Genomic DNA, 14,661 nt, shown 5'->3' with positions numbered 1-14,661 from the left:
TGTAAGAACAGATATGAATCAGAGGTCCTTAAAATCAGATATTTTGAGCTTTAAACAAGTCTCAAGTGCTTCACATCTCTTTTGCAATACAGATAGTATTTGACAAAGAGGGGAACACGAATATAATTTCTATAGTATTCATAAGTATCAAGCTTTATTTGGAACTTAGCCACACTGCAGTACATAAATTTACTAAAAATTTCACATGATGCTTAAAAGAATCATACAATGCATGTGGGGCATTGGAGTTGTGCTACTTCCATTTCTGCATCTCTGGTACTGAAACTTATCAGTATAAATGTATATCTCAAGTGTCCATCCACTGGAGATCTTAATTCAAGGACTGAAGCTAACTTTTCTCAAACTAAACCATATGCGGCATAAAAGGGCAAACATAAGATAGAGTTATGGTAGACAGTTTTTTCCTCACCACCCTGAGTAGGCACACTAGTGGTCCAAAAGATATATTGGATGCCAGCAATGAATCCAAGAGAGGAAAAGATAACAGGACCTTTCCTGAAGTAAAGCTTCAGTAATGGGTCTCATGATGACCAGTCATGGCTATCTCCTTCAATATTGAGCATAACATAGACTGGCAAAATTTTTAATCTTTAAGGTGTCTTCCCCCCCATAGACACAAAACTCTAATACATCATTATAAATCACTGGGGAAATATTTTTCTAGTATTCAACTTTTGTGAATTAACATCCAAGACAGCTGTTATTAAAATTATTTGGAATGCGATCTTTCATATGAGATAATTTGGATCATCATAGTAGATGTTTCGATACGTCCACGTTTGACCTAAACCTTTTTCTGATGACACAAGTACAGTGGTGGGGAGGAGGAAAGTGCCTCAAAAGTTAGAGTCATACATACAGTTTTGTATCTTCCTGTACTTTCCTTAAGAATTACTGTTTCAACTTTCAGGGTCTTTTAAAGGTTTTCTGGGGCAAACCAGTTTTTCAAGCAAACAAATGAAAATAATCAACAACATTAACAAAATCATAAGATTTGACAAGCTAGTCAAGACTTTATCTTGAGTCAGGCACTGTCCCTGTAGTAGATGAAAAGAAGCAAGAATGTTAGCTTTTATCTCATTATTATCTTATTGTAATACTCAGCCCTTCTTTCTTGCATTTTCTCTTCTCTTTGTGTTCTGATGTGAGTTTCCTATTAGCTATCCTAAAGAACAGCATGCTTTAGAGGAAGTACCCCAGACTAGGAGTTAGTGAGTAGAAGTCCCAGGGAGGAAATAGCAATCCAGGTTCTGCTAATGACCAACAGTGTGACTTTGACAAGCAAATTACCCTCTTTATTCCTTAGTTTCTTTGAAAAATGTGGTCCTTGCTCCTATTTATCCTACAGAGTTGTTTCCAGGACAGGATATGATAGGTGAAAGAGTCTTAGAAATAGGAACCAAACTGACTACATCATTATTAGGTCTTAACACATTTTATATTTTGAAACTAATCTAGAAGCAGAAATTGTATGCAGAAACCTTTGAGTCAAAAGACTGTTAGTTATATTTTTTGAACATAAGTGATTTAGGAAAATGCCTCATCTTCATATAATACAATATTTATACCATTGCTAAAAAATATGAATAGAGTAGACTGAAGATGAATATGTGACTCCATATTTAATGAGAAGGTGAAGGCCACGTTCTTCTGCTTTCAAGTCCGTTCTGAATAATAGTTACCTTTAAAGCTGTTTAAACTTGAGATTCCCATTCCTAATAGAAGAAACAGATTGAGGAAACATTGTGCTCATAACATTTCTGGAAGCCTTTCAGAGAGGAAGCAGCTGTGGTTTCTTTAGACTCGCAAGTCTATTATGCAGGTTAACAGTATATTTTATAATGAGTTCTAGACCACCTGCCTTCCTGAGGAAATTAATATTGAGATAGATTTTTTTTTTTTTGGTCCTTTTTTTGTCCTCAGTGGCTATGCATAAGCTCTTCCTATTCAATGAGTTTGGGCACCCCATAAAAATGTTCATTCATGGGCCTCCCTGGTGGCGCAAGTGGTTGAGAGTCCGCCTGCCGATGCAGGGGGTACGGGTTCGTGCCCCGGTCTGGGAGGATCCCATATGCCGCGGAGCGGCTGGGCCCGTGAGCCATGGCCGCTGAGCCTGCGCGTCCGGAGCCTGCGCGTCCGGAGCCTGTGCTCCGCAACGGGGGAGGCCACAACAGTGAGAGGCCCACATACCGCAAAAAAAAAAAAAAAAAAAAAAAAAATGTTCATTCAACGTTGTTCAGCTATAGATGGTTATTTTTTAAAGACATTGTCTAAATGTGTTTTCAACAAATTCTTGGTGAATTCTGAGACTGAAACATATACTTCTCTAGTAAAACAGTCAGCAGATGATGTACATACAGTTTTACTTTAAAGTGACAAATACCTATAATGAATTAAACAGTGTTTTCAGTGAATTTGACTATAGTCTGACTAAATTAAAGCCACTGGAATTTCAAAATTTTGTTGTAATTGTCGTCTTCTCACCCCTACAGGTGTTTCAGGGGAAAATCAATGGATTCAGGAAGCAGTAGGAGTTTGGAGAATACAGTAAATAGGGTCTATCCTGATCAACTTGTTCCAAAGATAAACACAAGCAACAAAATGTCCACCTTAGCAAACCCACCCAGCATCCTGGAAATGCCACAAGAGATTAAGGAAAGCTGTGGAGATAAACAGGTAGAAATCACAGCTGAGAAAATAAAAATGGCAACCAGCATCGAAGAAAAACAAAGCAATGATTTAGAGAAAGTGGCCTTTAAACGGAAGGCAGAAGGTGAAGAAAACCCAGCTGGAAAGAAAGAGGCAAAGGTAATAGAACTTGACAGCCCATTGATCACCATGCCTCTGCCTCGCATCCCCTTAAAGAATATCATGGATGTGGAGGTGCAGTTGGTCTACGTTGATGAAGAGGACGTGAGCTATGAGTTTGTAGAGTCCTACATGTCCACTGGGAATCGGCCAACATGCCAAGCTGCTGAAATAGTAGTAGACCCTTTCCGTGTACCTAATTTCAGCTTTCTGCCTCGGATTGACAAATGGCTTCAGGTAGCCTTAAAGGGTGCCAGCTCTTGCTACAGAAAAAAGAAATACGCCGTGGCAGCAGGACAGTTCAGAACAGCATTGGAGGTATGGAAATAAAAAAAAACGTAGATTGGTGATGGGAAGCTGTGAAAGGGAAAGTTGTGATTACATTGAGCAGCTCTGATTATACTGTAATGAACAGTGATCATGGGGTGAAAATATTGAATGATATCAAGACTATGCAGTTCTCAGTTTACATAAATAAGATGTGCCTGTAAATTAATATGCTTGTGTGCACTTGACATACAGAAATCACCCCAAAAGCACATCTCATGCATTTTCTCTAACAAACTCTGCAGTCGGTAACATATATTAAAATGCAGTTGGTTTTGCAATTTAGATGTATACCTATAAAAACCATAAAGTTTTAGTACAGTGGTGATGGGTAGAGTATAGATTCTCTAGAAATAGGCAGTTAATGAATATACAAATTTTCCCCTTTTGATATGTAGTCTTCATGATTAAACATAACCATCTTACTTTTTAGCATGAGCTGATAATTTATGTATAATACTGATTAAAAACAAAACAACACCATTTTACCTTACCATCAAACTTCACTTCCTTCCCATTCTACTGAGCTTTACGAATAATTATTTTTCTCTCTGCAAGCAGGTAAGTTGGTCAATATCTTGGCATAAAGAAATAGCCCATGGGCTAAAATAAATGTGAGAACCACCAATAAAACACAAAAAAGGTCATGGGAAAAACTGCACCATCTCATGACCCACTGAACTTATAAAAGGACCAAAGTGTGTAACTAGAACTCCCATTGGCTTGGCAACATTCATGACTGCATATTTAATTAACTACAAAAAAAATTTAAGGCATTTTATATATGCCTGGTGGCCACTGGAGATTTAAAAAATGAGTTAAGACAAGGTGCCTCCCTCTAACAATTGGTGAGGGAGAGAAAGCAGTAAACAGTTAAATAGAGATGGCATAAAGGAGTGACTGATCCACCATGGAACCTGGGGCATGGGCAGGAGTCAGATGTGAGATGTTTGTGATGGATATTTAAAAAGTATTATTTACACTGTTACTCGCAGGTTAAAAATGACCACATCTACAATGAATTATTAATGGACAATACTAGACAATGGTGCCCCTAAATATTTAAAAAGAAATTCTAGGCACAAAAAAGGAGGCCCAAAGAGACATGAAGTGGTGAGACAGTGCACAAACAGATGCATCTATAAATATTTCTGTCCTTATAAAGGGCCATTTACACAAAGAGGCAAACAGTGATGCACTATGTAAACTTCTGAACTATGTAAAAAGTGCCCCCAAATTAAGTTATCCACAAACCACTGAGAACCCTCTGCTGTTCTTTGAGCTAATGACCAGAAGCCACTGACTGGGAAAAGGAAGCTAAGTAAAGACTCTAGGAAGAACCGTGGGCACTTCTGCTAGGACTATTTTCAGCTGAAATTTGGTGGTGGTGGTGGGGGGTATGCAGGGCTAAAGGTGTAATTTTATAGATAAAGGAAAAGAATCATTTTGGCAATGGGAAAAAAAGGCATAAAATAAGAAAGAACATAAAATTCAAGTTAAGCCTATGTAGAAGTAAAAGATATTTTCAGTAACTGGAAGAAAATATCCGCTTTTCCCATAAAACCCAGTGTTCAAAATTGTAAAATTTGAATCAGGTTTTAATGACCCCAAGATGTGCAACTGTACTGGAAAATGCTTGTGTTCTGACTCTGCTGTGCACATCCTCTCTCTCTCCCATTCCCTCTCCCTCTCTCCCTCTCTCTCTCTCTCTCTCTCTCCCCCTGCCTCCTCCCCCTCCCTCAAGGGTTTTTAGGAAAGTGTTGGATGCTGACACTAATTACTGGTAATTAACAAAAGTAATTATTTTGAGACCAAAACTTAGCTTAGACATCTGGCCTAGCTTTTGTCTAATTACCTTGGGAGTTAACTTTTGAAATCTTACCTAGAATGTCTCTTAATAAACCAAAGTCACTGGGAATAGAAAAGATTTTTAACCTCTTCAGCTCTTTCCTCTCCTGAATTTAACTTCTCTTGAATTTAACTTCTTCAATACTACGTGTTCTCAGGTATTACTTAAAGCATCTCTTGCTTTTCCTTAGGTCTTAACATGACTGAGTAAGATAGGATGGATGACAGAGACCAAGGCATAATGATAAGGATCACACCTGAAAGACAAATGCATCAATGAATATTTCAGTGTGTGAAGTTAGGATTAGATTTGGCTGCAAGTGACAGAAACCCAAAATACCTGTGTCTAAAGCGAGAGAAGTCTTTGTTTGTTTGTTTGTTTTCATATAAATGTTAGGTAGTCAAGCACCGGTATGGTATGATCATCAGGTACCAGATTCTATTTTGTTCCTCAAGATGTGACTGTGACCTCTTAATCCAAAATGCCAGCTCCTGTTGGTGTCATCGCGCCCACCTTCTAACCAGCCATAAGAGGGCAAAAGGAAGGAGTCACCCTGCGTCCTTCCGAGCACACTTGATGGGAAGTTGCACACACCATTTCCATTTCTCTTTTTTTCATTGACCCGAATTTGGTCATGTGACTGTACAAAGCTACAAGGGAGGCTGAAAAATATGGTCTTTATTCCCGATGGCCCTAACATTCATGGTCACTAACATTCTAGCTGTACTTTCATAGAGAAAGGAATAATTATTAATAAAGTAAAGACCTATAGGAAAACTTAAAGATCTGGGAATGTGCTAATCGTATTTTTCTTATTCCTATTACTGAAGAAGAAGGGGAGAATGGGTATGGCTATTGAAGGGTAACTAGCAACTCTCCCATGGAGTGATTATTACATGGGAGGCATTGTGAGGCATATAAAGTGCTTGGCAGCTGAGTGGTACAGAATCAGCTGTAGAAATATACAGGAGACTGGTTGTGGTTAAAGGTAAGACCACAAAAAAAGAAACAGAAAGTAAAAACTGGGGAAAGGCCCTAGAAATTTGTGAATATTTATTAACAGACACAATTTCCAACTTATCTAATCAACGCATTAGAATGTTCTGCTTATACATTAGTTTCCCTGTGCTCTTGACAAAGTATTAACTCCTTTTGTTTTTATAACATGGTCACAAACTAGACAGGTAAATTTCTGATATTTTATAAATGAAAAAGATAAAAATGATATGCAGTGATTCAGAAGATAACAGTTTAGCTTCCAAAAAGCAGTCAACTTTAATCTTTTAGGATTTTAGAACACAGGAGGCATTTACTTAAATGTGCTTGATGAAATAATTTATTTTTCTGTGCTTCCTTTTTACTATATAAAGTTGAACCAGTTAAGTAGGTTAGATTAGTCCTTAGCTCTGTGACTAACTCATCAATCTTTGTTAAAATCAGTCATCAGACTTCCCTGGTGGCGCAGTGGTTAAGAATCCGCCTGCCAGTGCAGGGGACACGGGTTCAAGCCCTGGTCCAGGAAGATCCCACATGCCACAGAGCAAGTAAGCCCGTGTGCCACAACTACTGAGTCTGCGCTCTAGAACCCACAAGCCAAAACTACTGAGCCCGCGTGCCACAACTACTGAAGGCCGCATGCCTAGAGCCCATGCTCTGCAATAAGAGAAGCCCGCGCACCACAACGAAGAGTAGCCCCCACTCGCCGCAACTAGAGAAAGCCCGCGTGCAGCAATGAAGACCCAATGCAGCCAAAATAAATTAATTAATTTTTTAAAAAATCAGTCATCACTTGCTCTTATGTTTGAAATCACAGCAGAAATCATACCAGATGGGCAAAAGGTACAAATGGAAGATAAAAACCATAAATTCATATTAAATCACAGTTTTATGCCTAGGTGCTATTACCTATAATTTTTAAAGAAAAACTATATAAATTCAAATAGTAGGGATTAAAATTAAAATAGTAGGGATTCTATAAAAAGTAAATAAATACATATAAGACATTGGCCTCATGGGCCAATGAGGCATATTAGGCAATACACGCTATTTCCAATAAATTGCTTGGCTGTCAACAAAAAGTAAGAAGAGATTAATTAATAAACTTTCTAGCTGTACTTTCATGGGGAAAAGAATAATTATTAATAAAGTAAAGACCTATAGGAAAACTTAAAGTCTGGGAATGTACTAATGGTATTTTTCTTGTCATTTATAAGTTAGCAAAGGTTCTAATAATTTTGTGGCATGCAACCTAAACCATACCATAATTTCAACCTTATTTATAGGATCTTAGTAATTGAGAGGATTCCACCTTTTGAATTAGAACAGATCTATACCCACCCTTTAAGATTCACAGCTTCAAACAATCCCACTGAACCAGCCAAAGAAGACAGACCACAACTTATCCCTCACCAAATGGAACTTTCAATTATTCCAATTTCATCATGTAGGAACCCCTTGAGGGTTCCACCTTGAGGTGCTAATATTTTTCTTTTTTAATATCTTGGCGCTCCAGTCACTGATCTGTGAAGTTAGAGTAATAACTCACATTTATGGAGCTCTTCCTATGTGTCAGGTACTGTATTTTACATTCTAGGAATATTTACGTTCAATATTCCATTTCACTTTCACAATAAAAATGTGAGATGGGACTACTATTCTTCTGTTGCTAATGAGAAAACTAAGGGATAGATAGGTTAAGTAACTTGCTCAAAGATCAACAGCTAGCAGTGGTAGTAACAGGAGTAGTGGAACCAAGGTGATCTGGTTCAGAGCTCACCACCTTAACCACTATGCCTTTGCTATCTAAGTGAGAGTTTGTTGGAATTACAGAAATTTGGACTGTGCCAGACCTGCAGAATCAGGATCTGCGTTTTAACAGATCCCAAATGATCCTGGTACACACAGGAGTTTGAGGAGCATTTCACTGTGTGAGATGCTGACACTGGACAAATTTGCCCTCCAATTAAACTGTGCAGTTTGGTCCCCAATGGAAAATGCTCTCTGCCCCTTGCTAATTTCATAGGAAAGAACTTCCTTTTAAGCAATTTTTTCTATAACAATTTTCAGAATTGGGGGATTTCAAGGACCGTAAAACTCTTGTTAAAAGTTGGAGGGGGGAGGGCTTCCCTCGTGGCGCAGTGGTTGAGAGTCCACCTGCCGATGCAGGGGACACGGGTTCGTGCCCCGGTCCAGGAAGATCCCACATGCCGCGGAGCGGCTGGGCCCGTAAGCCATGGCCACTGAGCTTGCGCGTCCAGAGCCTGTGCTCCGCAACGGGAGAGGCCACAACAGTGAGAGGCCCGCATACCGCAAAAAAAAAAAAAAAAGTTGGATGGGGGAGAGGATTGACCTTGTATTTGTATTGTACAAGAACATTACAAAAATTACCATCTATTATCATCATTATTTAATTAAAATATGGAGCAGTTGAACACCAAAAAGATAGTAAATAGAAAGGGCATACTCTCAGAATGAAGGATATTTTTTAAATAGATTATAATTCAACTTTATGAAAAGTTGACTAAATTGTCTTTTTTTTTTCATTGCCCCTTGGATCAGTAAAGTATTGGTCTGAGAACCAGCTTTTGGGAATCACTGTTCTAGAACACATTCCCTTTATGGTAAACATTAGGTATCCAGGACCACTGAACCCGCACCAGGGCCTTCTTCTGCGATTACTTCCAGTGTAATGGAATTTGGTATGAGGCAGGTCCATTTTGGAGCCCATCCAAGGGGGTTTATTTAATGAAGTAGCAAAGATATCTCATTATAGGGCAGCCTCACCTATAATTGCTCTGCTGAGAATAATTCTGTAGCAAATCTCTAGGGCATGAAAATGTGGACATCCCAGAAAGCTTAATTTAAATGGATTCTAACATAGATAGTTCCTAGTCCAACATAATCAGGAAATCAAGAGTTCACCAAATTTGCTGAATGCCTGAGCTGTCTTTTTACACATCTGTGGATTTGCATAGAGATTCAGTATGCATTTCTTAAACTCCTGCTGGGGTCCAGGCCCATTTATTTAGATAATCATCATAACAACCCTCGAAGACAGATATTATCATTCCCATTTCACAGATAAAAAACAAAAACAAACAAAAAACTGATGCTCTAAGAAGTTAAAAAAACTTAAAGTGCCCCAGCTAGGTTGTGGCAGGGCTGAGGTCAAATTCAGGTGCCCTGATTTCACATCTGGAATTCTTTACACTATTGCTTTTCATACTTTAATGTATATAAAAGTTGTATAGGAGTATTGTTAAAAATGCATGGGGTCTGTGGTAGAGCATCCAGATGCCTCATTTCAGATAAGCTCCCAAATGATGTCCATGCCGCTGGTCCAGGGACCACTCTGAATAGCAGAGATGTATGCCACACCACTGGTAGGTTTGCAAACACCTGCCATTGCCCATCTGGCGAATTAGCAGTAAGCACTTCGACGTATCTAGCCCACATAACCCTAGGTGTCCACAAGGATCCAGAGCTCTGATGGACAGAGCACTGAATTTGGAGTCAGATTATCTGTATTGGATACTGCTTCTGGTACCTAATTGCTGTATGACTTTGAGCAACTTTCTGAACCTCTTAGAACACTGTTAAGCAGGAATGGTAATAACTAATGGCCAAACACAAGGTGCTTTCACAAAGGACTGCTTGTTGGGAAACATGATGGACTCTAAATCCATGTTCAAGTTGTCACTGTGTTTCTCAAGTTCCTCATTTCCCTGTACAGTATGTATTTAGCTTAAAACTTTAGCACCCCAAAGGATTTTGACCAATTCAGTAGTTTATCATCACTTTAATCCATATCCCTTTTTCCTTTAATTAACATTAAAAATGTATAGTATTCTTTTAATGACATATGAAATTCAGTCAAAGCAAGGACCAAAATAATTGTTTTTTACTCTATTCCCCCTTTCAGAAGCAGTGAACTAAATCAAACACTATTTTGAATTCTTAACTGCTTCTCACAAAAAAAAAAAATTAGAGCTTTCACTTAAATGCACAAATTGTTATACTAGAAGTAGTTCATTTTCTTCTTAGTTGTCACATAAATTGACTCGAACTCTGTATGGTCAGAATTAAACACTTCAGCTTTTATCTTGATTGTTGCCCTCTTTGTTCCATCCAGGGGCACCATAGCTAAGTATTTAATGATAAAAAATATTTTTTAAATGCTGGCAAATTTACATAGCAGGAAAATACAAAACAAATGCTCCTCTCAATCTCAAAAGCAAAAGAACAAAATTAGATATAGCCCTATAATTAAGCACTAATTAAATAAAACTAATCTGTAGAAGAGCAGGATTTGTCACTATAAGAAAAAAGTATGTTAATACCACTAACATCACTGGCTGTTTCAGCCTGACATAGTGCTAGATGCAGGGAATGACACCAATATAAATAAAACTTAGCCCCTGCCCTCAAGAAGTTTTCCCATTGTGGTAGAGTGTGGAGGGAAGAGGTGAGTAGGAGAATTTTTCAACAAATAAAACTATAGTACAATTTGTATCACATTTACAAATGAAAGAAGGATCACGTTTCATATAAAAATATTATAAATCTTGTAGATTCTTTTTTTGTGCTTTTTTGTTTTGTTTTAACATCTTTATTGGAGTATAATTGCTTTACAATGGTGTGTCAGTTTCTGCTTTATAACAAAGTGAATCAGTTATACATATACATATGTCCCCATATCCCCTCCCTCTTGCATCCCCCCCCCCACAATCCCACCCCTCTAGGTGGTCACAAAGCACCGACCTGATCTCCCTGTGCTATGTGGCTGCTTCCCACTAGCTATCTATTTTACATTTGGTAGTGTATATATGTCCATGCCACTCTCTCACTTTGTCCTATCTTACCCTTCCTCCTCCCCATATCCTCAAGTCCATTCTCTAGTAGGTCTGCATCTTTATTCCTGTCTTGCCCCTGGGCTCTTCATGACCTTTTTTTTTTTTTTTTTTTTTTAGATTCCATGTATATGGGTTAGCATACGGTATTTGTTTTTCTCTTTCTGACTTACTTCACTCTGTATGACAGACTCTAGGTCCATCCACCTCACTACAAATAACTCAATTTTGTTTCTTTTTATGGCTGAGTAATATTCCATTGTGTATATGTGCCACATCTTCTTTATCCGTTCATCTGTTGATAGAGACTTAGGTTGTTTCCATGTCCTGGCTATTGTAAATAGAGCTGCAATGAATATTTGGTACATGACTCTTTTTGAATTATGGTTTTCTCAGGGCATAGGCCCAGTAGTGGGATTCCTGGGTCATATGGTAATTCTATTTTTAGTTTTTTAAGGAACCTCCATACTGTTCTCCATAGTGGCTGCATCAATTTACATTCCCACCAACAGTGCAAGAGGGTTCCCTTTTCTCCACACCCTCTCCAGCATTTATTGTTTGTAGATTTTTTAATGATGGCCATTCTGACCGGTGTAAGATGATATCTCATTGTAGTTCTGATTTGTATTTCTCTAATGATTAATGATGTTGAGGATTCTTTCATGTGTCTGTAGGCAATCTGTATATCTTCTTTGGAGAAATGTCTATTTAGGTCTTTAGATTCTTGACATAATTACAATCACCTAGGGGAGCTATTAAACATACATACACACACACACACACGGGTGCCCAAACCCACCCTCAGAAAGTTTTATACAATTGTCTGAGGTTCAGACAATGACCATGCTTGGGGTTCTGGTATTTTTAAGTTCCCAGAGCAGCTAAGAACAGTTGAGAACTGCTCACACAGAAGATCCTTCTCCTTTAAAATTACCTACAATAGATGTTAACCCATGTGTGCTTTTTTGAAGGGAATTAAGAGAAGTAATATCTAAACATTCTAAAGCTATTACACAGCATCAAGAAAAATGTGAATGTCACTGTCGTGAAAATGTACTCTTTGGAAATTTACATTTAAAACAATCTTCTCATATTCACTTAAAAAGCAAATTAACCCAATGACTTCTTTTCTATTAACACTCATAAATAGGTTGATACTAAACACCAGTCAGTGGTTAGTTAGCATGTGTCTCTAAATTCATTCCATTAGTGATGACCTCACAGAAAATGAATTACTAATCTATAGGAAGCCAAGCAAGATCTTTTCAGTGAGCAGGATCATTTTCATAGTTTACGGGTCATCGTTAGGGGTTGGATTCAAATGACAGTTAAACTTAGGGTATTTTTAAATGCAGTTAACTCTGTTTACATTGTTGTGAATCAAAACTCAACCAACTCACTCACTGAAGTCTTACACAACCCTAAACTGTAATTCAATTTGATGATTCCATGTGGAGGTTCACACACATTAAAAAAAAAAGATGACTCGTATCCAAATATTGGATAACGTTGCCCAACATTTCTTCCACTATCCAACTTTCTAAATTTCTTGCAAGGCTTCCAAAGCCAGATAAAGTTTAAAACAACAATCCTCTCTCTCTTTCCCCTACCCCTTTCCAGCTTTCATACACAACACAGGGTGATGTTCAAACAGACTCTGCATGTAATGAGCAGATGAGGTCCACTTAAATTTGTTCACAGGAATGTACAATAGAGTAAGGTGTGGTTACTTTTTTGATTCAGATGATCTAGAAGAAAGTTAGGGGAAAACTTTTATTTAATCATCTAGTTTAACACTTCGGTTGCCTCATTTGACATTCACTAAAATAGAGAAGACTTTCTTTCCACCTGAGAGATGATTCTGTTTCTATCAGAGAACAGGATGTAGATAGGCAGGGTGTAATAAAAAAGGGGAACCAAATTTTCATTACACTGTCTCAGTATGGTTGCATTACTTTGAATGAATTGGTATGAGTACTGAGAACACTGGATTCATATATACCTGAAGGCTGCCACCAAAATATATTTTATACCCAGAAATAACTTCTGGAGTACTTGCTTTGGGATATGATGATGATTCAAATTATGCTGCTAATCTATGAGTAATTAATCATTGATTTTGTGGGATACGTTTTGCTAAGAAATCAACCACAAATTTTTTTTATTATTATTTTTTTTGCGGTACGCTGGCCTCTCCCATTGTGGAACACAGGTTCCAGACACGTAGGCTCAGCGGCCATGGCTCACAGGCCCAGCCGCTCCACGGCATGTGGGATCCTCCCGGACCGGGACACGAACTCGTGTCCCCTGCATCGGCAGGCGGACTCTCAACCACTGCACCACCAGGGAAGCCCCACAAATTATTAAGTGACAACTTTCTCACTACTTTCTGTCAACTTGTTGGGTGATGTTGAGGTAAGATCACATTGTACGACAGGGATTTGGTTCTCAGGGAACTTAGATTCAAGCTTTAGAGAGAAGTTCTATAACTGTAAGGAAATTAGAAATCTATCAAGTGCTCAGTGATGTGCAATGGCCGTGTAGAACAAAGCTTCAGGATAGGAATGTTTGATGGAGTTTGTGATACACATTTATGAGCATGAACTCGGTGGCAGGTACTTTATCTATACTAACACCTCTAATTCTCACAGTAACCCAGTGAGTTGGGAACTATTATTATTATCTATTAAAGATAAAAAGATAAAAATGCATAAAGTACTCACAGAAATGCTGAGAGGATTTGTGGTGAATTTAAAGCTTTGAATGAACCTCAAAAATAAATAAATGGGGGCTTCCCTGGTGGTGCAGTGGTTGAGAGTCCACCTGCTGATGCAAGGGACACGGGTCCGTGCCCCGGTCCGGGAGGATCCCACATGCCACAGAGCGGCTGGGCCCATGAGTCATGGCCACTGAGCCTGTGCGTCCGGAGCCTGTGCTCTGCAACGGGAGAAGCCACAACAGTGAGAGGCCCGCATACCACAAAAAAAATAAAATTAAAAAAATAATAAATAAATAAATAACTGAATGGAAAAGTGGGTGGGTAGAGGGGACAGAAAATGAGTGTGATATTGGAGATAAACATTGCTAACAGGATGGAAAACTTGAAGAAAGATGCATGAAACCTAATAAGGACAGCAAAGAGATGGGCGGGCCAGAGAAAGGCGTTATTGTGAAATAAAGGTGGAGAGATAGAGCAAGATGCTGGATGGTCTTAAAAACCAGGCAGAGGAAATCGGAATTGGTATTTAAGGCAATAAGTGGGTTCTTGGATAGGGAAGTAATGATGTGAAAAAAAAAAAGAAGGATTGCTTGAGAATCAGTGAAAAAAATATTGAATAGTTACTACTTTATCAACACTATGCTAGTTACTACTACAGGAGCTACAAGGAAGTATAAGATTTCAATCTTATAGCTCTTTATCCTTTCTTCAGTTACATCTATAATAATATAACTATACTGTTCTTATAGCAGACATTTTATTTGCTATGATCCAAGTGTTGATTTTGGGAGAAAACAGCCAGGGGGATGAAGGTGTGAAGGAACTAGAAAGAGAAAACTCCAGGGTAAAATAGGAATGCATAGAATGTTTCTATGGAAGAAAGTGCAGGGCAGAATAGGGAGAAATAAACCTAGAAGAGCTAGCAGTTTGCCAGGGGGCCATGCATACCTTGTCAAGATCTTGGACATTATTCAGTAAATAACAAGAGGTCTCCCAAAAGCACTACTGTGGGGAATGATGATGTCAATTACATATTCATTTATTTTTGCTATATCACTCTAGTGTATGCAGAGAACAAAACCAGTGCT

The 14,661-nt window shown here is 38.4% G+C and overlaps 1 protein-coding gene across 1 annotated transcript in view; it reads left to right on the top strand.

Moving 5' to 3' along the window:
* Window positions 1-2,532: 2,532 nt before the first annotated feature.
* SPATA16 (spermatogenesis associated 16) overlaps window positions 2,533-14,661 on the top strand; it is a 224,316-nt gene continuing 212,187 nt past the window's right edge. Inside the window, exon 1 of the mRNA XM_060098837.1 lies at window positions 2,533-3,147. Coding sequence (XP_059954820.1) covers window positions 2,533-3,147 — 615 coding nt within the window. The remainder of the gene's footprint in view (window positions 3,148-14,661) is intronic.

The sequence above is a fragment of the Mesoplodon densirostris genome, chromosome 5 (assembly GCF_025265405.1).
Source record: "Mesoplodon densirostris isolate mMesDen1 chromosome 5, mMesDen1 primary haplotype, whole genome shotgun sequence".
Taxonomy (NCBI): Eukaryota; Metazoa; Chordata; class Mammalia; order Artiodactyla; family Ziphiidae; genus Mesoplodon; species Mesoplodon densirostris.
This window is presented reverse-complemented; position numbering and strand designations above follow the sequence as displayed.